At 40.5% G+C, this 27,385-nt stretch overlaps 1 protein-coding gene across 2 annotated transcripts; it reads right to left on the bottom strand.

Moving 5' to 3' along the window:
- Positions 1 to 202: 202 nt before the first annotated feature.
- itpk1b (inositol-tetrakisphosphate 1-kinase b) lies at positions 203 to 26,876 on the bottom strand. Of its 2 annotated transcripts, none has more exons than XM_034562773.1 (11): positions 26,792 to 26,876; positions 26,019 to 26,170; positions 22,295 to 22,319; positions 14,894 to 15,019; positions 12,234 to 12,351; positions 5,399 to 5,497; positions 5,135 to 5,175; positions 4,681 to 4,846; positions 3,354 to 3,421; positions 3,104 to 3,266; positions 203 to 2,739 (listed from the first exon to the last, which is right to left on the bottom strand). In XM_034562773.1, exons 2-11 carry the CDS (start codon positions 26,111 to 26,113, stop codon positions 2,420 to 2,422), a joined length of 1,221 nt encoding a protein of 406 aa, XP_034418664.1. In that variant the 5' UTR covers positions 26,114 to 26,170; positions 26,792 to 26,876; the 3' UTR covers positions 203 to 2,419. The 2 variants fall into 2 exon arrangements, with proteins under 2 accessions (XP_034418664.1, XP_034418663.1); XM_034562772.1 differs by having other exon boundaries at positions 26,657 to 26,875.
- Between the last annotated feature and the right edge of the window lie 509 nt (positions 26,877 to 27,385).

The raw sequence follows: 27,385 nt of genomic DNA, 5'->3' as shown, positions 1-27,385 counted from the left end.
CATGTTTATTTTGCCCTGTTGGTTTGGCTGTTTAATTAAAGGTCACAATTGTGGATTCCTTTCAATTACAGAACCGATACAAAACATACTGTACGGATGTAAGCCGAGGCATATATACACGTACTGTACAAGACACCCAAGAAGTAAACATCCAGGTGGAAACTGGGAGCACGACAGCCTGGGTGGCAGAAATGACCACGGGTAGGATTAACCATTTATTTCCCATTTAGAAGCACAATAAGGAACACAACATAGGACACAAGATAGTGGTGTACACAGATATCAGCCTTTCCAGCTGTAACGGACACACTCAAAGCGCCCCCCCTTTTTCTAGATGAGGGGGGGGGAAGGATGTGAAAAGTTCCCCTGAATCTGCTGCATTACCTTTACATTCTGAATGTATTGTTGCTTCACAACACACTTAAATTGTGCGAAATTAACACAGGATATTAATCGCATTGTGGAAATATTCTCCCAATACGATGTGTTTAGTGAAGACCAACCTTTAGAACATCATTGGTATTCTTTTGTCCCAGAGAGATGCTGGTGAGATGGCTGCGCCGACACTATTATTTACGATCACAGGGCGCGCAAGAGGACAGTCAGTTCCCTCGGATACTGATGGAGGAAATGAAACGGCGAGAAGAAGCTCTCTGGGACAAGAGAAGAAGCAAGCTCAGAGGAATGCACACATCTGCAGGTTGGCAATCCTTCCCACTAGATGCTAGAGGGAGACAACAGCATCAACCACAAGCCCGTCTGTGCCTTTGACACCACCTGTACAGCCCGACCCAGCATTTTACTATACCTCTAGTAAAATATCCACCGTTTGTTCAAAAACATCCCAGTGCTTTCATTTCATTTATATAAAACCTTTTCCCCATAAAATCTCAATAAAATAAAGTTGCTCTTAGTAGATATCAGGACAAAGATATTAACAAAATTGGAGTAAAAAAATCTCACAGTGAACATTGGGAACAAGATCTGAACATGTCTCCCTCACTTCCCCTCCAAATGATTTCAACATCTGACACAAATACAGCAGCTGGAACAGGAGACAGGTCAGAGAATTTAAGCATGAAGCAAATGAACCGACTGGACCGAAGGTTTCTTTACTACATTTTGTAAGAAAGTGCTGTTAGAGTGAAACTAAATCAAATGATAGACATAATAAAGCTAAACAAATTTCTCAATCATCTATAATTGTGGTCATTTAATGATATCAAAAATAATTAATACCCAATAAGTAGATATTCAAAGACACATTTTACCTTGATTTTAGTGGAATAATTGATTCTTTGATTAACAATTATCGTATTAACACAGCAGCCCCACGTTTTGTGATGGGTCAAGTTGGCTTCAGGCGAGTAGTTTGCTCACATTAGATACAAGCATTGAAGACATGTGGAGAACTGTGTCTGTTTAAGGAGATTACAAACCCATAAAGTGATGACAAATGTCACAAGATCCCACTGGAATTATGAAAAATTATGGAATTCTCTGAAAACATCCACAAACAGGAAAAGGAATGTGATCCTCGTCTCTCTGCACCGGAGCGACTGGTAGTCTAACAAGGACGCGTTTTGTTTGTTGAACACCTAATATCCGGCATCTGACATACAGTAAAGCACCCAAAGACCTAGAAACAAAAATAAACTTGGTCACGTAGTCATGGAGATGTACTTCCTTCTTTCTAACATTTTAACCTTTTTTTTCTGCAGGCATCCTTCCTACACTCAAAGCAAATTTGATGGCACTCAGAAAAGTAAAACGGCTTACCCGTTTGTGTAAACTAACAAAACCCCAAACTATCTTTATGTCCTCTGGAGTCAGTTGGCCACACTCGCTTAGCAGCCCAGGATCTGTGGAGTAATGTTCAAATGCCCAGCCACCTTTTCTCCCCGTCAATTTTTGCAGCGGAGTCCGTGTTTTTGATCAGAAGACAAACACACATCACTGGCACGGTCCGTCGCAATGTAAACGTACCTATGTGTATGTGTGAGTGTGTCAATGTGTGTGAGATACAAGGGATCATACATTGCACGTCTAGTGGCACATCTTTCTCCAGTCCTGATTCAGCCATTCCCATTAGCTCCCTCATCTGGACCCTTTTGTTACAGAGAACTCACACAAGAGAGAAAAATAAAAATCAGCTATGAGGCAAAAGTTCCCAAAAGTTCACATTACAGTACTGTTAAGTCTCATTAGACAAAACAAAAAATACAAAAAAGGCAGAGAGAAAAAAGCTTACACTCAATCACCATCATTTTCAATAACTATATAGGAAAAGGTTTGTTTTTTGATTAGATATATTATCATCATTAACATCATAATTATTATGATTATTATTAATTATTATTGTCACCATTGTCATCCGTTTTATGTTCAGGGATCAAACAGAGTGGGGGCAGGGAATCAGTCACTGGGAGGAAGCCTTGGTAGCTATTGTGGAGACACAGTGCTGCTGGAAGTTGGGGGACATGGCGGAGTTGCAGCCCAGTCTCTGACGGGGGCCCTTCAGCCCTCCGTCGCCCTCTACGATCCAGGGGCTGCCGCTGGCCTCTTTTCCCAGCATGCTGCAGCAGCCGGGGGCTGGCTGGGCGGCGTTAGATACCGTGGTGCTCACCGGCAGGCCTTTGGGCTGCTCGCTGGCAGGGGGGAAGTCTGGGTTGTGGCTCTGGAGCACACTGGTGATGTGGTTCAGGAGGTCATTGAAAAACTCCGGGACGCCCTCATAACCTGAGAACATCAGTCAGTTTAGCTAATTAAACTTTTGGTCGTATTATATATATATATATATATATATATATATATATATATAAATGCTCACAAGGGTTATATTCGTATTTACATGCAAGCTGTTTTTGTATTTATGTATAGTACAGTCTAGTATATTTACTAGAATGATAGTCAGACGGAAATGCCATTTCATCTGACTTGATTATTTTAAATTGGAGATCTGGAATGAACCAGTTCACCATAGAATTGGTTGCACAAAACAACCCCGAAAATATAATGTCTACGGTCACGGCTGTCGTTGGCGTGGAGGCATAACACACACATAAAATAGAACCCGACCCTGTGGATGGGAGGCTGCACCTACCAGGGAATGCATTGATGTCAATGACAGCATGTTGGCCTGTTTGGTTGTTGATGATGACGTCGATGCCGAACAGGGACACGCCCAGCGCCTGCCTCAATGACCTGGACAACTCTCTGATGACATCGTCACTGGGTGGCAGAGATTCTCCCTCTACGTTCTCTCTCTGAGATAAGGTACAATATTGAAGATTATCAGCAACAAAACTCGTACAAATTACATGGGATAGCAGTCTGTGACATTGTGGACGTACCGTGGTCAAGTCTGAGGACGACTCTGGTTTTGAAACATTGTGGCTGTTGAAGAAAATTGCTTTCCTGTCTGAAAAGGAGGCAGAGGAAAAAAGGTGAGGTTGAATATTAAAGAGCTTTGACTACATGTTTTCCGAGTGCAGTCATCTACATACATTTCTCATCTCTGGCAGTAGGTGGCAGCAGAACTTAACTGGTTACACAGTGCAATGAGGCAACCACAGATTGACTTAATTAATGTCTTTATTTACTGATTTATGATTATCTTTAAGAAACAGAAACCTAAAACCAAACCCCCCTGGTGTGAAGTATTAACATCCAACCCTCTCACCACGTCATGTTGAGTGTTCACCTACGAACTCATCAGCATGTAAGTTGTTTTGCCCGTTGGGACCCTGGATTTTCTTTGAAGAAGTGATGAATGTGACAGGATGAACTTCTGAATTTATAGCCCCTTTTTTCTCTGTTACCATTGTGATGATTAACTTTAGAGTGTTGGAGGGAAGGAAAGGGGGGGGGGGGGGGGGGGGGTGGGGGGGGTAAAGTCCACCACTGTCCAAATAAATATGCCCCTCAGCTTGTAGAGGGGTTGTGGCAAATGTGTTCGATCATTCCTAAACTGGATGAACAGACACCAATATAAGTCGACAGAAGCACAGGGAGGACCGCCGGATGGGACAGAATGTCTCTCACTCTGTTATCTTTAAGATCTTTCCAAACTTCTTTATCTTCATACCTCACTCTTTCATCTGGCCTTTCCCTCCACTTACAAAACCCGACGTGTAGGTCTGGGCTACCGAGCACATTGAATGAAATGCTGCTCAGATGTAACCGTGTGATATGTTTAAAAAAAAAATTTTTTATGCGTTTGACAAGGGTTGTGCTTTTCAGCTGCACCGCTCAGCATTCCAGGCGAAAGGCAACTGTCCTCTCTGTAGAGCTACACAAAGCAGACAACTACACTGATGGCAAAACTACTTTGCATGAGGGCCTCTCATGTATTACATGCAAATACTGGAGTCATGTGTGCCAGGGGACAACCCTGTGTTCACAGTTGCATCATGGGGAAGGCTTCTGACATGTTTATGGAGGAAAAACACCACTCCTCCTATATTGTCAACAGTATCAACAGAACACAACTCAATTGCACCATGCTGCAGCCCTTAAAAGGGTGAATAGGTCCAATCACAAGGACTATAAAGCCATTTTATGAGCTCTTTTATTGGGTTATTTGGAAAAAAACTTGCAACTTCTACAGTCTGTCCTGTGTGCCAGCCCTTAGATATCTCTGCCTGCCTGTCTGTCTGTCTGTCTGTCTGTCTGTCTCACCTGCCGGTCCAGCAGGGAAGTTCTTCAGTGAAGGTCTCTCCACCACAGTGTAAGAGTCTCCTACCACAAACACTTTGTAGAGCACTGCGTTATGGTTGATGAAGCTCTGGATCACACAAGGGGGCTTCACGTCCTTCAGGTCCTCTTCACTGAAGATTATGGCCATCTGTGAACAGGAGGACAGAGAGTAAATGACACGCCTAATCTATTAATCAACTAAAATAAGTGTCCAAACCAACAAGTCTAGTTAATTCCTAACTAAATTCAATGCTGAGAGTGTGAAGGAATGAAGACTATTTGGCCAGCCTGACAGCGTATTGATTTGAGCTGACAGGCAATGATTTACAACACTTGTAACACTGATTTTCTTGTTTGGAATTGAGTTTAAGGAGTTCCTGCTCACACAAAACAAACTTTTAAGGGTGTGAGTGACCTGAGCCCTGTGGCCTCTTACCTCATGGGAGTTGGTTCCATGAGCCACCCGTGTTTTGCAAACTGAGGAAGTAAGAAGAGCAAGAAAAACATAAGCACAGTAACCCACCTTAGTACAATACTGTAAAGCACAAATGAAAATTCAAGCAGAAAAACTAAATCTCACAGTTTATACAACAACATATAAGTATAATTAGTAGTTACCAGTGCAATATCAGGTCAAAGTAATGTAAAGGGAATATAGATTTAGGTCCACAATATCTAGAGAAGAAGAAAACCCACTTACTGAAGGGGAATGTGAGTCCTTGCCTCTTGATATGCTCCAGCACATCTGGGCTGCACTCTGTGTTCAGGACCATGAATGGAGGAGAGCAAATCCTTTCATCTGATAAAAAGAGAAGTAAAAGGGAGTTGAAAAAGCTAGAGACACCAAAGGCACCAATTTCAGTTGAACAGGAAATAATGATGGAGAATAAATGTCAGATATTTACACTTCAGTGTACAAAATCAGTTTTATATATATATATATATATATATATATATATATATATATATATATATATAATATATTTTTTAAAAGCCAACTACTAACTGACAGCAGAGTAAGAATACGCACAATTCAACCAATGTGCTAAAACTCTAAGAGCCGGTCAAAATCACACCGCTATCGCATAATGTTCACGTGTGTTGCCGACCCACCTGAATGTGTGTTCCACTAACATGCACGGCCATGCTCGCTTTGATAGTTTGTTTAGTGGACTAAATCTAAATTGGGAGAAGTGGGAAAACAACTCGCACCTTAATCTCGTCCTACCCGCGGAGGATGTGTATATAATTGACAAGAGCCGTTGCAGCTCTACTTCTTCACTCTGCGGACTGAGACAAGATGCTACAGTGACTCACTATCGCCTCCCCGGGAACCGGTATTACCACGAGACACTACACCAGTCGCTTAACATGCTAATTTCAGTAAATATCTCTGCAACACAATACAACACTGTAACGTCTTCACAGTCTGTTGATTATGTTAGTTAATTTTCTTTTAATATTTTAAACTAAAATTCCGGCAATATTTCTACACAGTAACTTTAAAAATAGGTTTATTGTCAGTTGTCCTTGCTCTCTGGCGAGCAGCTAAAGTGACTGGTGATCTATGTTCCTACATACCGTCTCACCTGTCCAAGGTACCTTAAGTTATATACTTTTTTCAAATAATAATGCTAAAATAGCAGTACTCAAAGCTATTTGGTCTGTTATCATCCAAAGCCTATTTAGGAATAGATTCAGGACAGATCATCAGACTGTAGTCTGAAAAAAAAAGCGCTCAAGATCCGTCAACGAGTCTCTCGCAGATGTAGACACAACTTATTTAATTTGGACCAACAATTATATTTATATTCCATCCTGGTGACCATCTGAGGCCTTGGGGGGGACACATGACTTCTGTTCAAATAAATAAAGCAGAAAGCTGCCAGGCCCTTCTGCTGCTCTCAAACAGCACACATACACCCACACAGGAAAATGCTGAAATACAGGAAGACACACAACCGCATGAGGAACTATAGACAACAGGTCAAACCAGCTGAGGACATTACAGTCATCAGATGCATCACCTGGCTGACAGGCGTGATTTACAGCAGCCAACAAAGTAGGTGCAATTAGAATATAAACTCAGCCATACATTAATTAAACATAATTGAGGTCAGGTTAAATCACTCAGCCTCCATCTCCACCATGTTCTTTTACATCCCATCATGTTTGTTTGTTTCCATAATATCTTTTACATCACATCCTGTAGCGACAGGTCGTCAGTTCCAATACACCCTGCAGTATCGTCATACTTCACCATATCCGGGCTCAGGATGCATCTATAGCAAATGTTCTGCCTTCAGTAATCTCCCCTCTACAGTAGGTACATGGGGATGATAAGCCAGCTGGTCGGAGATATCACCAAAGAGAATCAGTGAGGGGGCCAAACCAAGAGCTGGCAAAATGCTAATGACAAAAACACAATAGAAACACGCCGGTCATTGTGTTCTGTGGGCCTCTGCAGTAGCAGGGCTCTCTGCCCCCGCTAGTGCTGAGGTCAGGAGAATCTCATTTGCCTACATTAACTCCAGTGCTGAGTGTTGAACTATGGGTTAGCATTGGGCCCCACTGACATCTACAGCTCCCACCGGAGACAGATAGTGCAGACACACACAAAAACGTTTGGAAAACCCCACAATGAAAGCTGATGCACGAGGCAAAAAGAGATTTTTCAAAAGGCCGAAAGTAATCCCAGAATCTTCAACGTCAAGCCAAAAAGCAGATTCCAAGAAAATTCGACACGTGTGCGCGCGCACGGACGCACGCTTCTGTAATAGGGCTGCATGATAGTATAGTGACGAGGGCGACATATCATTAAAAGGGGTTTCTGGCTTAGTTTTGGCCATCATATTAGAATATTAATAATATTGCACAAGCATTTGAACAATTAGTCGATTAATTAATTGACAGAAAATGTATTGCCAGATATTTTAAACTGGAATAGAAATGTAGGGTCATATACTGCCATATTATAAACAAAGCAATTCATTGATCATTTTAGATATTAACTGGGATATTATTTGAAAAATAAATTAAAAATAGTAGCATTGTTCAAGCTTTACAATGTGCTCTTCTGGTTATTGGCTGATACTGGGTATTGTAGCTACACTGCTAAAGACAGATACACTTATCTGAAAGAGAAAAAGGGGAACTGTAAACAAAACCTTTTCAATGCTTATATAATATACATATAATATTATCTTTTTTCTATTTTACTGTAGATTTTGTTTATATTATATGATGATGTACACATTTATTTTGTTTTGTATACTGAGCTTCTCTGGCCAACAGATTATTTTGGGGTGAATAAAGACATATCTTATCTTATGAAACTGAATGTTGTAAACATGCATCAGAGTTTATAGATCAACATCTAGGATCAATTGGATATGGGATTATTATTGACATTTTCCAAATACAATCTCTTCGATTGGACCTCTACCAAAAGTAGTTTAAAATATTCTGGCGCAACTGTACCTTGTCTGACTATTGTAGCAGCAATTCTGTCAAGTTTCAATACCTTGTCAATGACTTTGGTGAGTTCAATGCTATCAAAGTTGATAGAAATGATAACAGCTACGGACATAAGACCCAAGACATAATAACCTGGAATAATCATTCACGTATCCACATTGTCGTTGTGCCCTCCAGTTTTTTTATGCCACTGCAGCTGAACATGTGCTTTGACCACAATGTACAAAACTCATTTCTGAATAGGAATTATTATATTCTCCCTTCAAAAAAGCATCAGCATCTGATCTTGCATGGTTAAAATGTTTCTATTTTTTGCTATTACATGACAGAAGAGCACAGAATACTGTTATTCTCTTTCACAGGCAAATACTTGTTCTACGCTCTATAACTTTTCCGTGTGCAGCTGGGTCTATTCCAGCAACCGGTCACTTTTGGTAGCAGGAAGCCTCGAGGGTTACCCATCAGTCATCTGTGCACTGGTTACAGCCACGCTCACTACACTGCCGTTATTTTACCAGGACGAGAATGGCAGCATAATGTCTGGTAGGGAAAACATCCACATTACTGAGTTCCCAAAGCCTGATGCAGCTACATTTTGTCATTGAAAAAAACATTAAATTACCTAAAACTTAACGAAAAACTTTTCATGCTCCAAGTTAAGGACTTATAATAAAGAGACAGAGGAATGGTGGATTAGAGAATGTGGCCAAGTTTGTAATAGCATGCATACTTGGCTTTGAATGATGCTTTAGGGATAAGGGGGTGCAGGGAAGGGGGGGGGGATCAATCTCTGGCTCTGTCTAAACACAGCGTGCTCGCAGCAGACCCAGCGGAGCCGAGAACGACGTTTACGGGACTCCTCGATGAGATGCTTCTTAAATGTCATTATCCAGTTACACTGCCTTTTGTGTTTTGTTCTTTTTGTATCTCCTTGGGACATCCGCTGCACACACCACCATCTGTCTGGTCTGTTACATCATATCCATGCATGCAAATAAATTAACTCCCAACTTCGAGGCAACGACTGATGTGCCTGAGAAAGAACAGATAAGAAAATTCTTGAACAGAGTTATAACACCTAAGATTCAGATCATATCTTCCCTCTGGTTTCATGCTGTGAACGACACAGTGCCAAGTTATATTCAGCTTCAGAAAAAGTGGTTATTCAGGTGGAAGGCTGACCTCTTCTGTTGCTATTTAGAGCATGTTTCCTAGAAACCAAAGCATCCTCTCTTGCTGCATACCGGGTGTAATGCAATTGTTAATATCGTAAGTATATATAAATATATGTAAGAGGCTTACACTGCAATTACAATTATGAATCATTTATTTTGAAAAAGAAAATGTGATTGTTTTCACAAAAAAGGTAAATCCTACTTTTATGAGGTATTCATCATTTAATAGTTGGGAAATCCACTTGGCTCATTGGACAAGTGGTCCTAAAAAGTCTGCGTTTGCCTCTTCTCATGTTGCAGCTATGCAATTGCCAGAATGAAATTCATCACTTGCATAAACGGGACACTTGTTATGTTGGTCCTTAAAGATAATATGCAAATAAACCCCAAAAGGTTTCAGTTTGATCCAGAGCAATCCTTTTTGTATTCAGAAGAATCCTTTTATCCTGAGCTGGAGAATATGAAGCTTAAAACATTGAGAGAGGATTTGCTTGATAGAAGAGTTGACTTGACAACGGTTTCTGTCTATAAAAACAGTCCAAGATATCAAAACTCAAGCATACACAGGAACCAGTAGATTCCACTAAGTAACATAAACAGTTACCTTGCTCTGGCTAACACAGGAATCACAAAACCAAGTCGGACAACAGAGCAGCGCCAACAGTTTCAGTAAGCACAACTATGAATCAGTGACACTGACCCATTAGTGCTCTGGCTATTTTCTATTAAACATATTATTAAAGATGAGCGGAATTTTGTACTCAAGTTCAAATCCATTTCAACAATTCAGAGTACAACAGCTAAATATACTGCGACTGGGGTTATTCAACATGGAGAGACCACTCAAGTGATAGAATAAGGTTTCCAGAACAGGCACAAACGCACCTCAAGTGCTTCCTTCTATTGAGTACTATTCTGAGTCATGCAGAATTAAGCATGGCAAGCTTTCTGGGTTGCCTTGGCAGCTGCTTCTGGACTCCATGGCCTCTGCTGATAAGGAGGAGGAAGTGGCTGTGTCTAAGAAAGCTAGGTAGACTTTCCACACTATCCTTTTTTTCCACTTTAAACTTAACCCAGTTCTCTCAGTCCCTCTTTCTTTGACTGAAGAAAGTCCATTTATACTAATGCTGTTTTTCCTACAATCACAGTGGTGTGGTGTAGGATTATTATGGCTTACACTCCATGCTTGTGTCTAAACTAGCCACAATTGTTAGGTATGCAAAACCTAAGTGTGAACAGAGAGCATTAATGGAAGCAGAGAGGTGAAAAAAAAGAGCTTCCTATAAATGCAGCCAGTGAGCCATCTTCCTCTTCAAACCTAATGCACACAGTAAGGCAGAGTGATGCAGCTTATACTATTATGCAACAGCCATCATGTCTGTTTGGATAAAAAGACGTCTTCTTGTGGTTCTATTTTGAGAACCTAATGACAGTCGACATGAAATACCTCTGATCCGTTCCTCTGATACCAAACTGAGGCCTCTCAAAGAGTCATGGACAATCAGTAAAGTAATATTTAAAGGTTCATGTCCCCTGCCTGCCATGTACGGGGTTGAAGGAAATGTGGATGAGTCACAGGTGTGTTTACAGTGCGTGTGGGTCGGGAATGTGTTCCTGTCGTCATTGCCTTTCTATGCCTCCAGCCAATAGATATCTCTTGCCGATTAGTTTATGGTCTCGTGACAGAGCAAGGTGTTGCACTGACTCAAAGGCAAATTCTGATCCATCAGTGAGAAACCTAAACAGAGCCAAGTTTATACTGGGTTCTGGCAGGGGGAAATGGAGAGGTGCATTTGTCGTGTGAGAGGGAGGAGAGAAATTATGATATCAGCTGACAAGAATTAAACATCTGCTCGGAAGCATCGCGTAACATAATTCAAGAGAGCGGCGACAGGGCTGTCATATGTTATCCATGTATCCCCTCCGGAAGTGAAGAGGAAAGACAGAATCTGCAGTTACCACGACTCTGCCTTACGTAACACATCAAATGATATTAAAAGGATAGTGTCCATGAAATCAACAGTTCCTTTATTACATTAGACAACTTCTGTTATATAATACCAAGGACTGGGAGAGGAAGAAGGATGTTAATGGTGTTTAACTCATTTGAACCAATGACATGGGAGTGTTTTGACTTTATACACAAAGTAAGCCTGGTCACACGGTAGTGACACAGCAAAAAACCCTCAATTGCCAGTTTATTACGTACATCTAGCTAAAACAAATGCAGTCTCATGGAATAGTACATTCTACCTTCATGAATTTTGTTTTTAAAACTGTTTAGGATTGATTCAGCTTTATGGACATTTTGGAGGCTGCAGTTTGCAGTGCTGTCAATATAGATGGGATGGACAAAATATTAGAAACACTTCCAAGTATTACGCAGTGTAATTCAACAGCGCTTAAAAAAGAATTGCAATAACTTGTAATCAACAACTCTAAACTGAACATTTCTATAAGACTGAATTAGTTTAAGATACATGTTTGTAGGTCTGAAACTCTGTTTAATGTGCTACTGCTGTCTTGGCCAGGACACTCTTGTAAAAGGAGATTTATAATCTCAATGAGGCTTTTCCTGCTTAAATTAATTTTAATAAAAATGTAAAAAAATACATGGACCTAAAAAAAAAACAGTAAAATTGAAATAAGTGGTGCTCCTTGGTGATAAAGTGTCTGCCTGAGCTGTCGGCCGCTCACTCACTGGACAATATGTAAAAGGAGGTTATTTTCAGTTGAATGTATTTGGACCATCCACTCTTTTCTCACAACGGATTGCAAACCATGTTGAATCTCAGCTTATGTCACACCTTCCTCCATTTTGGACTTAGTTTTAATTTTCTTGTCAAATTTCATAAATTGTAAACGTTTCATGAAACATCTTACCTTGCATACAGCTCTCTATCCTGTGGATGAGCTGGTAGGACTTGCAGCGGTCCAGCAGAGTTCGGATGGCTGGAAGGGGGTCCAGGACGATGGTCTCAGGGTGGGCATCAATGTAGTCCTGAAACAGACATTTTTAACATAATGCTCGTATTAAAATAAATAAATAATTGGGACAGATATGAAATAAAATATGCAAAAAGGAGGACTGCACACCAGTACCCTGAGGCTTCACACCACAAGCAACCATCTGCCATGACACACACACACAGTTAAATATTAAACAAACAAAGTAGGCAAACTACAAATCCAAACACTGAGTTGAAGGGTCAACATGCCTCACTCTGTATATGTGTATGAGTGAGAGAGCGCATGAGATGTATGCTAGCGGCTCTGTGTTGGTTACATCACTTCATCTCTGCATGGCTATTTTACATAACTGCCCTCCCCATTCTCTTGTCGGCTCTGCTCTGGCTCTGTCCCCACACCACCTCCTCTCCACTTTGCAGCTCTCCATGCTCTCCGCATTTCCATCTCTGCTCTGTGGATTTCTCTGCCAACCGTCCCTTCCAAGCAATTTTTCCTGACTCATAAACACTCTCAGGTGGAGCTGGCTGGACTGCACATTACACAAACCGCCCGCCCGTTGACATCACAGCACCACTGTCATACACATTTGCATGAATTTAAACACACAAGTAAATATCAGACATTAAACAAACTTGTGCAGCGTGGAAAAAAAAAAAAAATCCTGCTCTTATTATACAAACATTCAACATGTAAACAAATGTTTTTGCCCCGACATGAGCGACCCATCTTTAGGATTTGCAGGCATCTCACAGGCAATGCTGCTCAATGCATTGAAACATAGACAAGAAGGGGAGGTGAGATGGAGATGAGCACTGGCGAGCACGTGTTAAAGAGGAAAAGAGCCAGACATGTCAGTGTGGGCGTGAGAGAGTTGGTGCTGAGGCTGCACATTTTCTCTTCGTTTTTCAAGGCAGATCTGTTTCCAAGGGGAAACTATGTCACAGGCATCAAACTTGAAGTGGAAAGTCATTTTAAGTAACACAACCAGATGGGTGTGATTCACCACATCAGTGTGAATCACACCCAGAACTTTATTTGAAGCATCTGTATCAAGATAATAAAAAAAATGCATTAACACTGCACCCATAATTATGCAGCTCAAAAAATCATCCTAATAATATCTGCGCCAAGTTTGCTGTGCGCACTAATCACACCTCAGAGTACATCATTTTTGTTTTAAATAAAAATGTATATTAGAGTATTCCCCTTACCACAAGGCATATTCCCCTTACCACAAAAAGGTTATTTATGTTCAAATATGTGTCATATTAGAACATGCTGGTATATCAAAAATGTAATCACAGATCACAGATGTGGTCAGGTACATAAACCTTACAAGCTTTAAATGATGAGTGAAGAAATGACAATATTGGACTAAAAAAAACACTGTTCCTATGCACTAACAAAAACCTGTCCAGGTGGTTTGAGTACTTACAGGATGACGTCCTTCAGAGATGTAATGCACACAGCAGACTGGGAGGAGACATTTAGTTAGGATCAGGACACACTGGGTGCCTGAGGATGCCCTAAAGGGAGCTGAAGGACGTAGCTGGGGGGGAATAGAAGGTCTATGCTACCCTGTAATCACCGAATACTGGAATAATAGAGAATTATTGATCAACAAACTACACTCCATTATTGGGTATGAAATGCTACAATTAAGTAAAGGGCCTTGTATTAAAGTAACCACTGTTCACTTAAACTATAGTACCTTTCAACTTTAATAAACATCTATTGAGAGAAAGAAAAGTAAAATAATGCACATCACACACACAGACAGAGAGCTAGCTGGTGGTACAAAATACATTTTCACACAATCTACAACACTGCTAGAATAATGAATACACAGGCGCAGCCACACACACAAGTTTTCTGAAGTGTGTTCACAGAAAGAACAAACAAAACTCTTAGGGAACTTAAAGTGACATCATTTAGGTTTAATAACTCACCATATGATCAAATGTAACTGCTAATGTCCTTTATGTTCCTAAAGGCTCTTTGTTTTTCTCTGTTTGATTCTTTGATCTGATATATTTACATGTAAACACAAAATTCTGTAATCCATAAATGTTTCTTGCCTGCAGTGCTGCTGTATTACAGACAACAGTATCCAGAGGTGTTGCGCCTTTCTCTACATTTCAATTGTATCTGAAGAACTAAAGTTCCATATCAAGCATGAGGACAGTGGCTGGGCCACATGATCACTGGATCATGTCAATAGTGTGTGAGATAAGGGCTGGGTATCATTTGAGGTTTGCTGAAGGTAAAGTGAAAGTTCTTTTATATTAAATGTTGTCTCAACACCAGCAGACATGCAAGAAATGTGCCTTGTTAAAATAATAATAAAATATGATCTAATAAATAAAATAATCTAAAAAGTCAAACAGGAACTACCTGGTCAACGAATAAGTCAGTTTCAGTTTTTTTTAATACTTGGTACTACAGACATGTGACAAACAAACAATTATTGAGAATCAATAACCATCCTGTACACATACCTTTCTTCTTCTTTATAGGTTACATTACCTATAACTACTCAGGGGATATGAGGGAAGACAAAGATGCATGCATACCTGTACTCTTTGCACCAGCAGCACAGCCTGTGAGTCATTCTGGTCAGCCTCCAGGATGAGGTCAGTCAGTTTGTGGATGATGACGTCCAAGGGACCCTGCTCCTCCAGAGGCTGGCTGAGGTCCAACTAAGAGGAGAAGAACAGCCGTGGGTCAAGGGTTATGGTAAAATAAAACACACAAAACACCCCTACGCTCAGGTATTCATTTATCATATTTAGAAAAGGTTAACCGAAGCAATCATCCATAGAAAGCCTTCATTAAATTTAAAACCAGCCAAGAGTGTCTGCCGTTTGATACTTACTGCATTTGGTACGTCATTTAAAAAAAAAAAAAAAAAAAAAAAAAGCAAATGTGATTGATTCCAGCTCAATAACGTTAAATAAAAATGAAAGAACTCTAACTATTATTTTATGTAGTATATATTTTCACGTAATGCCATGTACCTCTATTTTAAATTTGTACTTTATTAACGTTTAAACAGAAAAACTATGATAGTGTATCAACTCTTATGTCTCGGGCCGTTTAGGGGGAGAACAGTAAAGCCAACAGCACACTTCACACAAAATCAAAAGCATGTTCTCACAAGCAGTATGGCAAGTTTTTGACCAAAAGAAGAAGAAAAAAAAACAATGAAATCCCCACAGCTTGTTCAGGCCTCAAGTCAGAACTCGTTAAAATGTCCCAACATTCTCCTTTACCGCCACTTAAGTATTGCTATCTGCAGTCTGTTAACAAAGTCAAACGATGTTTCCCCTATACGTACTGTTTAGTCAAACCACTTTCAACTTATTTGCATGTCAAATACAATGCAAGAGGGAATTTTATCATATATATCGGGCATGCTTCATTATACTCATACCTATGCTGTACAATATGCACCAGTGCACTGGCCAGGCATCTTAGCTAGGAGGCAGTACTGCTGATAAAGTCTTGGATGTTCAGAAATTACAAACAAGACTGAATCATAGCTGCACAATCATGTTAATCAAAGCAAGTAGTGTACACAAAAAACAGTAAATACCATTAACTGCAGAATAACAACATTTAACTCCAAGACAATTTAAGTTATTTCTTTCAATCGAATGGATATATTTTTGAACATGGGAGAATACTTTTGAAAAACACACATTTTTGGAAAGCATCAATCTTCCATTGCTCTTCTCATTTATAATCCTAATCTCATAGTTCTGCTCTATGAAGCAAACATAAATGTTATGTTCTGCTTCTTTGCTTATAAAACATTGGGTCCGATTCTAAATTCTCTTCTTTTATTCATAGCTCTAACTTTGGTGCAGCCAGAGTTTGTTATTCACCATTAGGTTTTATTTCTGGCATCAGCTATTTTACTATGAATTTCAAACTTTCTCTCCCTCTGGCCAGGCCTCCAGTCTGAGCATAGTCAGCCTCTGAGAAAATGCCATATTAGCATTCGTTTAACGCAACCAAAAGACTGCACTAGCTAAGTAGTTCACAAGTAGTCAAAGCAGCTCTTCAAGTGGATATGATTCATCTAGGTCAGCGCACACACACACACACACACACACACACACACACGATAGATGCTAGGCTTTAGCAACCAATGTTGCGTCCTCTGCTGATGAGGACTAAGTTTGATGCGACAAAGAGTCAAGACAAGACAACTTTTAAAGTTAGAATACGCAAGGTTGCTTAGAATTATGACTGCTTTTTTTTGAGAGGTATGGTTGTGTGAGAGGACAGACAGACCAAGAGACTGATACAGAAGCCTTCAATACGTGGCAAAGTGTGCTATTACCGAATAAGGCCATGAGTAAAAGTATCTTAAGAGACAAACTAAAACCGTAGGCTATGTTTATCCTAACAGCAGTAATACTACTGTGACAAATAATCTAACAGCACATTATGAATATGTGAAATGAAATGAAATCATGGGACTAAGAGACAGTGAAACTAAAACCAGCGCAAACAGCAACAATGTCCTCAAGACTGTCAAATAGAGCTAATTGTGTAGGTTTCAGTGGTGCTGATGTGTAATGCAGTCACAAACTCATTAGTTAATAAGCAAATGGGAATCACCTGATCATTACAGACAAAAGATAAAAGATAATTCAGCAACACATACAAATGAGCCAGAGCAGGGCAGGACACCACACTATCCTTTGTACTGTCCATAGAGTTCGCAAACAGAGAGCGGCCACACCTTCGTCACACTGGTGTGGATCAATGCAGGTACTGTAAACTAGTTTCAGTTGGTTTATGGTTGGACGCAATCAACCTCTCAGTTCAGCGAACATGTCCTGGTTAATAATTGTGAGAAGTGTGATTGATAGATGACTAATTTGCGTACCCTTGATCCTGCCTAGACAAGTCAATTGCACAGAGCTGTAGATCTGTTAAATATCAGTTGACTAAGATACCATGGTCTTTCCAGAGGGTTCATAAGGAAGAACAAAATGTAGTTTAGGTCCTACTCGCATTCGGGGAGACCATATTTTGATAGAAGTATGTTTATTGTTCTCATTAGATTTGGCATGATACATGCACTTTTCTATGTAGAGCATGCACAATGTATACGACACAATATACAATATCCTAACATACAAAGAAATGGCAACACACCCTGTAATGGGCAAGTCTAGCCACATTTCCTTGAGAGCTCATTATGCACTATACATCAACATAGCAAGCGTTTCCCTGCCCATCTAATGCTGTGGGCTCTCATTTTCCACCATACTCCATTCCTTCTGCCTGTAAAAACATGCCCGTCTACTCAAAAGTAATATTTCATCACGAGCTGCAAAAATGTACGCAAGGCAATGAAGATGAAAATATCTACTGACGTTAGCAGGTTTGCAAGAATTGACACATCAAATAGAGTGTATATGTACTACACAGGATATGCAATTTTGTATTTTTGGATTTATGCAAAATCAGATAAGTGCAAAATCATTCTGTCAAAATGTTATTGCGCGGCAGAAGCTAGTGGTGACGACAGTGGGCGATTTAGGATTTTGATTTTTGACTCACTGAGTCAGATATTCAAAAGTACTCAGACAGTTTTAGGAGTTGATATACAATGCTGCATTGACAACATACCAATATAACCAGTATGATAAGTAGAAAAAAGAAAGAAAAAAAACAGACGTTTTGGTGACTCAGCGTTGTAGTAGTCCAGCTGGTTTATCAGGCATCATGTGGTAGACAGGTGTGGCATATGGCAGATGCATAAAACACAAACATGCAGCTATGACATTAATAGCACTATCCTGGTAAGTCAACGCTGATAAAATGTGCCATCACCTGTGGATAACCTATTACTGGGTCTATAACAGTAGGAGCAGCAGTGGTGAAAGGGTCTCCGCAGTGGCGTGAGGTACAGCAGGTCGGTAAAAAACAGTTGGCGCTTTTCTGTCTAGCTAGAGCCGGGTGGAAGGGAATGTGTCTGTATGCCGCTGAGGCATGGCTTTTAATCTCTTGCTTCCATAACACAGAGGGCCTTTCCACAGCCTGGCCTCTCCACAAACACAGGGCTACATCGTGGGGGTCAACACCCACTGGCAAAGACGCATCGCAGAGGATGACGCTCTGCTGTGTGTAGACCCTGCTTTAGAGCTCATCCAAAGACCCAGCAGTCACTGATGTCCTGCTAAATGCTAAAAGCAGAAATGTCAGCTGACTTCTTTGCAAGTCCCTCTGGACTGAGTGCTTGCAGTGGGCCACGGTGGTGATGGACAGCATAGAAAACACGCTGGATCCTAGAGGGAGAGGGTAGGTCAGGGCCAATATATTTTCGGCTTTGATGTAGCTCCATGGTGGGCCCAAGCTACACCCCAGGGACATCTAAGAATGGTGAATTTGAGCAAAGAAAAAAAGGGACAAAGCTCCCATGTGGATTTACGTTTTCAACATAATTATGTACAAATATGGTGAACACAAACAGTATTAACCCATGTATGCAGCAGTTATTTGTTTCTGTGCCTGGTGAGGTTTTTGCCATGGAGCTGCTTCATCCTTTAGAAGTCTCTTTCTAGTGGTCCTCCACTGGATCTAATCTCACCTGCCTTTCGCTTTGTTTTCAGACTATCCCAGAGTGTAGACAGACATGTGATGAAGGATTTATTTTGTATGGTGTGAGACACTCAACACCCTCGTCCAGTGTAAAAGAAACACATGTGTCGGAAACAAACTGCGGCTGTGGGCCACACTTCACATAAAGTACAAGACTAAACATGAGAGGGGATCAACATGACTGAATCTCCAACCAAAAAAACTCTATGGAGGGTCAAAGTGGCAGCTCATTAGGCTAATGGCTGTCTCCTCAGCACTGCAGACTAGTTTGTGCACTGGGAGGTTATGAGGCAAATGTCCTTTGCCTCCAACCAATAATTAACATTGTTAAAGATATTTTTGACAGGTGGATAAATCACAGGGGATGATAAAACATAATATTCACGATGGAGTTCATCTGGGTCAAACTGATGAATATATAATTTATATCATCTCCACCTTCATTCAGGAATACAAAAAACAACTATATACTAATTGCAAATAATGTCTTTCTTTGGCTGGTGGTACACTGGAGGACCAATAAATACCATCTAAAGACAAGCTCTTATTTGTCAAGCCCCAATTCAATATGTGGGTGAGATCCAGCATAAGATAAAATAAGATAATCCTTTATTAGTCCCTCAGTGGGGAAATTACAGGATTACAGCAGCATTGCTCACAGTAATAAGTAAAAAACAAGTAGTATAATAACAGAAATAAGATAAAAGAGTAAAAACGGATATTTTTACGGATATAAGAATAAGATATAAGAATGACGGATATTAACACTACATTCCAAAGCACTTCCCATAAAATAAAAACAGAACTCAATAACTTTCTATGAACAGCCCACTCAAACGATGGCCATTTGCTGTGATGGGTTTCCATCCTCGGAGAGCGAATATTGGCTTACTCAAGGCCAAGCCTGGTGAGTTAATCTCATCAGCTCTGTGATTCAGACAAGCTAATGTACAGAGCCCCGGGTGGATGGCTCTCAGGAGCTCAGGGCTAAGGGGTCAGTATTGATGAGATGCTGCAAAACCGCTTGGAGGAGGGAGAGCGCGCTTGGAGGGATGAAAAGTAGAGACAAGGTGAGCGTGATAATGGGATACTTGAAAAAAAAAAAAAAAAGAAGAGTTAGAGCGGAAAGATGCTAGAGGCGAAAGGAGCAATCATGTAAAGTCAAACAAAAGAACCATCTGTTCTCTTTCAGTTGTCAGTCTTGATGGGTATACATGTAGATGTTTTCCCACACTAGAAATGGAAATACAAAATGAGCTCCCTGGGGCTGCCAGATTTAGCAAAGATCTGTTCACACAGGGCGACGTCATAACCACTACCAACCCCCTGGAGCATCCAATCTCTTGTGGCCAATACCATATATTCCCAAGTGGATGTGCAATGTGAAATATCTATACATCAATTTACTTCAATTTTTCTACGTTTTGTTTTAGTAGATTTTAAGACTGCAACTGACAATTATTTTCATTATCAATTAATCGTTGATGTTTTTCTTCATAAACTGATGAATCATTTGGTCTAAAATTTTTAAATGGCCAACAAATTGTCTCAAAACCCAAGGTGACAACGTCATGAAAAACAATCTGAAACCCAACAGGTTCTGCCAATCAGCGGATCATTTCAGCTCTAGTACACAGTCATTGTTCCAACAAATATGTGCTTTTGACAGACAGCCAACAAGTGAATTAGCTTGTAATGAGAACGTAAACATTAACTAATGGTTTATTCCACCAGAAAAAGCCTAGGATAAACTTATCCTTGGATATCCAAGGTGCATTTTTTATTATCAAGATCAGCTATTCTGTCGGACCACAGGGTCACGGTTGGTTCAATAAATCTGCAAATATGTTCTACTCCAGCCTTCTAGAGAAGGTTAAATTAACTTGATATTCACAGCACCACTCCCAGCCACCTTTAAAGCCTTACAAAATTAATAGAACATCAACTAGAACTCAAAATGAACACCTAATTTGCAATAAAACACAATTTCCATTAGTAGTGCCAGACAAGTTTTAGCTAAATGTTTTCTGTGGTAAGTACCAGCAGTTCCTTTCCATGATATCTCTTCACTAACATCTATCATCACTCTTGCATCCCACTCTCACAAAACATTCTTCTTATTCTTCTTTGTTGAGATTAATTAATTAATCTTCTTTCCGGTTAAAATGTAGGCTTCAGTAAGATCGGGCTTAAAATATATGGTCAAAATAATTACTGCGAAGACATACAGGGGAAAATCTTTAGAATAACATTTCAAATACATAACTTGGCATTAGATATTGTTTCACAGACTGCAAAATAACAGTCTAGGGTAAAGTCTAAGGGTTGCTGAGCTCTGAATTGACGAGAGGAATAAGAGAAGACAGCTTTGTACAGAGTCTTGTATAACAAGGCCAACGCATTACAACGGCTCCCATTATCTTCGCTTGTGAAGCAACCATGACAGTACAGGCACAGACTGGCATTGAGTGAATCTCGGCCAACAGTCACCGATGTGAATTTAAAAATATCTCTGGCCAAGTAAACTGAGCTTTCTCAATTGGCCAAACTAAAAAGTAAAAGTAAAACTTAGTGGGCAACAGGTAGTCCTGACTAGAGTTATGGTGGAGGCCAGAGGGCTGTTAAAGTCCCTGGGTGCCCCAAGCTGAGGGTTTGTGAGGAACTACTCTCCCAGGAGTGACTGAATGCACAGTGGGAAACAAAGCCTTGCTTACTTTGGGACTATTCCCAGGACAAGGCTCTTTCTGGGAGACAAAAGACAGAATTAAAAAAAGAAAAACAGAGTAAGAGGCTGAGGTAGGACGATTTGCTCCTCAACTACAGAAAGCCCTTTAACTGACAAGTACTCAACTCTGAGCTCCCAAGACTTAATAACAATTGTTACTATGCTGCTATATGTGCTGTGTTTACTTACTCAACGTGTGCTGTGTCCAACATCCATTAATGACAGCAGCTTTTAGATCCCATGGGGCCTGTTTTTCTCTAATTTTATATAATAAGAAATATAGCTGTTGGTGTAGGTGATTGATATTGGATACTGTGATACGGTTACTTCTACAATTACTACCAAGCGTTTAAACCACACACACACACACACACACACTCAAACTAAACACTCACAGCGTAAAAATGAAAATGGACTTGTCTGGTGAATTGTCCCTGATGATCCATTCAGACAGAAAATACTACATTTAGTATGTGGTACGTAACAAACTTGCAGTCCTTTACAGTAGAATAATTTAGACTCTGCCTCAATACATAAAAGGGATACAGTAAATGTTTCAATGACTGACTGCTCAGTTTTGCTTTTGTGACAATAACAACAGTATCATACCAAAATGTTGTCCACTTACCTGAACAACTTCTATTCCTCTTTTCCTGAAAAAAAAAAAAGACAAAAGTAAGGGTCAATAGTTTTACCAAAAAATGTATGTAGTCAGTTATAAATAGACACTGCTGTGCATTGACAATACCTCAACTACAAGATATTATGTATTTACTTGATACACTAAATTGACAAGAAAGCACACTTCAATTTCTGTTTTACTTTCATGTTATAAAATACAAGCTTTGTAAAACAGGTATTTGCATTAGTTGCTCTCACTTGATTTATTCCCTTTATCATGCGATGGTTCCTTTTACTCTTTATGTAAATGTGAAAAAACAGTTCCTCTCCATAAAGCGCATTCACAACAAATCAGGTGTTGCAGGGACAACGCCAGTCCTGCCATGCATTTGAATGCGTGTAGTGCGTTTGGAATGTGGCGTTGGGAACCGCAGGGAATGCTGAAAAAGATGCAGCAGCCTGCTGCAAAAACTTGAAACAGGATCAACTTTTTGGGAAACAAAACCCAGCGCCACACTGCAGTGGCCAATCACATAACTGACGATCAATGGGCCATGCAAATCAAATGGGTCAATCAAAAGAGTGTCACTCAAACGGGCCATTTAAGTGACATCGCACACTGCGCCAATCAGAAAACAGAAACTCAAAACTCACTGTAGACAGTTAGACACGAGTTAGTGATAACATGGGTCCTTCTGTGTCTAGGTCAAAAACAAATAAACAATGAGTCAACTTATTCAGGAGATTTGTCTTTTATCAGGACAGCAAAGTAACTAAAATACAAAGATCCCATCTCAAAGCTGGAGAATATTCTACTTTTAAAGAAACGGTAGAGAAATACTAGTCTTTGGATAAAAATGTGTTGCTTGGCAACCAGCAGACGACTACATGAGCAGAGTTGTTGGCAGAGATGACCATAACGTAGTGAAGCACAACACTGTACATGTGGGCCATGGACTTGTCTCCTTGTCTTTGACCACACACACACACACACACACACACACACACACACACACACACACACACACACACACACACACACACACACACACACACACACACACACACACACACACACACACACACACACACACACACACACACACACACACACACACACACACACACACACACACACACACACACACACACACACACACACACACACACACACACACACACACACACACACACACACACACACTTAAGCCAACCGTAAAATTTACAATGAGCACAAAACTAGTCCAGCACCACAACCAGTTGTTATTGAGCGAGCAGCCCCATGGTAACCTCAGAGTATCCATTCACTGCTTCATAACAATGTGGATATTTAATACTGCAGCTGGCGTGTTTCGTGTGGTGTGAATGGGGCCTTTAGTTTTGTCCCATCTCAGATATGCAGATTGTCTGCTTTCCTATACAGTTACACAGCCAGCCGAATGAAGGGATGAAGGAGAAGACCCAGCAGAGAAGCAGATCAAGGCTGTTTAAACTTTGTCTGTTCCTTGAAATCAACACAATAATTTATTTACATATTTTAAAGCCATACTCGTAACAGGTTTTAAATAATAAAAGTCTCTCAATCACTGCAGTAAATTGAATCATTTGGGTGAAAGACTACAGACATACAGAGCGTGTAGCTCACACTTGTTGTCGTAGAGTGGCCTTGCCTTGACTGGACTAAGTGACAATATTGTCACTGTGTCAAAAGACGCTTGGGCTGGCTGTTCTCGAGGGCATTGAATCTTACCAAATCAGTATTTATGAGAGTCAGTAAGAAGCCTCTAAATTGCTTTGCAAGCCCATGGGACACAAACATAAATCAAAGTAGCTCTGACCAGCAGGAATCCCTTTAGTCCAGCTGCAAAAGACAGGCCAGACTCCACACTGAAGCATTCAATGTCAGCTGCATACCACTTGACAAAAGTAAGAAAACCTGTTCAGCCACTATTAGAGTATCATAGTGACCCGGTCAGTTAAGGTGAAACATTAGGTTTATCTTTGATCATACAGCCGTACAAGTAAAAAAAAAGCCTGCCTATATCTATCTGTTAAGTGAAATCAAGGTGCAGGAAATGAAATTCAAAGAGTATGATATTGTCAAGGAAATCATTCATTCACAAATAAAACTGACACCCTTGGGGAGTTGTGCCTCCAATAAAGGCTAAATACCTTTAGACGCACATAGGAAGGTTATTTTAGTTCAATCTTAGATTTCTAACTTTTGCTTTCTAACATGGTACATGATAAGGGAAATATGTCATGGAAAAGGAGAAACAGAAGACAAGTTTCAGTGGCTGACTGGTAGTGATGTGATCATGCAGTGATCATAAACATGATACACCCACATTTAAATGGGGTAGTATTTGTTGTTGTTCCTGTAAAAAGGAAATACATCTGACTTTTACCCACAATTACCCCTTCTTAACACTTGGTCCCCGCCCTTCATATTAAACAGCCCTCAGTCCAGCTCTTCCTGTAGACAGGGGTTGGCGGGATGCAGGCAGGGAGCACAGGGGAGTGTTACTTGAAGGTTTATGAGGAGATTAAAAATGTTTTGTGGATTAGTAGTAATCTGTGCTGGCTCAAACAGGTTGCTTTGTGAGGCAACAACCCTCATGAAAAAGGTAGGAAGTAATTGCCTGCTATAATGTGCACTGACAACTTACCTGACCTACCATGCCACATTCTTGCTTATTCAAATGACTTAACACTATAAAATGTTTTCTCCATTCTCTCTCACTGTTAGTCACTGTCATCGTTTGCGTTTACATGATAACCGTGGCCCTCATACATCAAAGGCAGTTAGGCAATGTTGCAATTAAAGATGATAAGGCTGCGACCATACCTTGGAGCCATTCCCCAATATAGTATACTGTAAAGCAGCTAATGTAACTCAGTGACCTAAATCATGTCGGCAGAGAAAATCCATGCTCTACTCTATAAAACCGTATATAACAATTGACTTGGTCTGAAGAAGGATAAGCTACATACAACCCTCATATAGCTGCCCCTCTCAAGGCTGGAGAACAAATCCTTGCTACGGTCAAAATACACCCTTGAACAAATGAATATTATGACTTTGCATTTGAAAAGATAAGTTCCCCTTTTTATCTATAAATAAAACGTCTAACAACGAGAGACAAAAAGCCAAGACTGGCCTCCAATTACAATCAATATAAGATACCGTATTAGTTAATTCTGTATAATAAGAGCACTTATTTTGGTTTAAAAATAAAGATAACAGGCCATTTGTTTTTCTTCAATTCAACAGCACATGCCTTAGAGTTTCATGCTTCAGGGCAATTAACTAAATAACAACACCTGTTATATCTGCTTGTCCTGTAACACATGTGCCATAGGCAACTAAGAACCATCATACGAAACACATTCCCTCATTCCACTATGTCTCAACAGGCACGGACTCAAGATAATAGCAAACAAAGTCAAATACACTAAAGTGACTTGTGCAACCTTCCCTTTGGGCATGCGTACATATTTTACTATATTGTATTGTATTGCAGCTGAAAGAAAAGAAACACAGCAGCCCTGAGGCCTTATAAACTAGTCCCTTTTGCAACCGAGTTATTAAGAGGAAGTACAGCGTATGTCAGTATATCTCTTAATTCACTGTGATATCCATTAAGGTAGGCCTACTGTGTGGATGTATCGGTTAGCTGCTCTACAATCACTTGACCTGGATGCATTGGATTGGTGTCAAAGCCACATACCTGCACAAATCAGCAAATGCTTGAAAATTCAGCTTCTTCATCTTCTTCTCGCTGAGCCAGTAGCCAACTCTCCGGCCTTTCAGGAAAGTCTGCATCTCCACTGTACTCCTGTTCCTTCTCTGGGAGGTAAATGGAGTGGCTGAAGACTCAACCTGGACAGGCGAAAAACAGGAAACCACACTATGACGTTAATCTCACAACAGTCAACAATGAAGGAAATACTCAAGTTCGCTTCTCCGGTTTGCGAGACGTTACGTTACTCAAACACAGCCATCCTCGCTTAGACACATGTTCTAGTTTCAAACGTAATAACTCAGTTAACGTGGAGCAGCATCAGCGGACCACGCACACTGAGCCCCTTTTGCTAACCTCAATGCTAACGTTAGCTAGCAAGCTGGGCAGAGACCATTTGCGAAGCTAACCGTTGGCATGCAATTAGGAAACGTAAGCTAGCTGGCTAACAAGGTTGACCGACGTTATCCGGCAGAACAGAGTCACACCACCTCCAAATATCCACAGAGTTCAAACTAACTAACGACGGCCAGCGGCGGCGGCTCGTTGGCGAAAAGATGAAGCAACTGACTGAAAGGCAACTAAAGCTTGGCCAGAGAGGCTGTGGGGAGCTAGCATTCACTAACCTGGCAATTTTAGCACAGCTCCCCCGTGAATCTGTCCTCTTCAGAAACTAGCTCGGACAGTTTCCCATGTTCGGCTCGTCCGGTGAAGAAGGGGTTTTCAAACAAAGTGACAGATGACAGCACAGCTGGACTCACGATGAGATGTTCCTGGTTCCTCTCCCTCGGTCTATAGATTGAACTGCCTGCACACACCCAGGAGCCAGGAGATTGATGCTGCCTTCAGGAGCCCCTCGGAAAATATCATTGTTCAATCACAGTCCGTTCTGATTTCACGCGCTGATGTGCTTTAATTATAGAATTATTGGGAGATACTATTTTGTTAACGGTCCTAAATCCAGAGATATGAAATGTTCAGTGACTTTTAACAAATTGACAAGCAAACTGTTGCATTGGATGGGCTGGAGCGAGACACATTTTGTATTATCGCTGAAAAACTGATCATTGTATTTATTGGAGTTTTGTTTGCTGAATAATTTGCTCAAGTCAACAAAACACGAAATGAAACCCCGAAAAGTGTTGTACATTTAAATGTATACTGTACGTGCTGTTGAGCAGTTGTTTAATTGTATAGTCCTTACTTTAACAGCAGCATGTGTTTCATTATTCACAAAATAACAGTAGGATTATTACTCTTTTTGCTGGAGACTCATGATTATTCGCTCTGTCCCTTCGCATTTATCATCTCTTTGGGCTTTTTCATGATGGTTCGACAATATTTACGACAGTCTT

This window comes from Cyclopterus lumpus, chromosome 22 (genome assembly GCF_009769545.1).
Source record: "Cyclopterus lumpus isolate fCycLum1 chromosome 22, fCycLum1.pri, whole genome shotgun sequence".
NCBI lineage: Eukaryota > Metazoa > Chordata > Actinopteri > Perciformes > Cyclopteridae > Cyclopterus > Cyclopterus lumpus.
The sequence above is the reverse complement of the archived record's forward strand: the minus strand, read 5'-3'. Positions and strand labels throughout refer to the sequence as shown.

Coding starts and splice junctions, on each gene's coding strand:
- itpk1b (XM_034562773.1), bottom strand. CDS start 26,113: ATGCAGACTTTCCTGAAAGGCCGGAGAGTTGGCTACTGGCTCAGCGAG. Junction 12,352..14,893: donor TGCTGGTGCAAAGAGTACAG/GTATGCATGCAT, acceptor TGTCTGTTTCAG/GACTACATTGATGCCCACCC. Junction 3,422..4,680: donor CTTCCCTGCTGGACCGGCAG/GTGAGACAGACA, acceptor CCTCCTTTTCAG/ACAGGAAAGCAATTTTCTTC.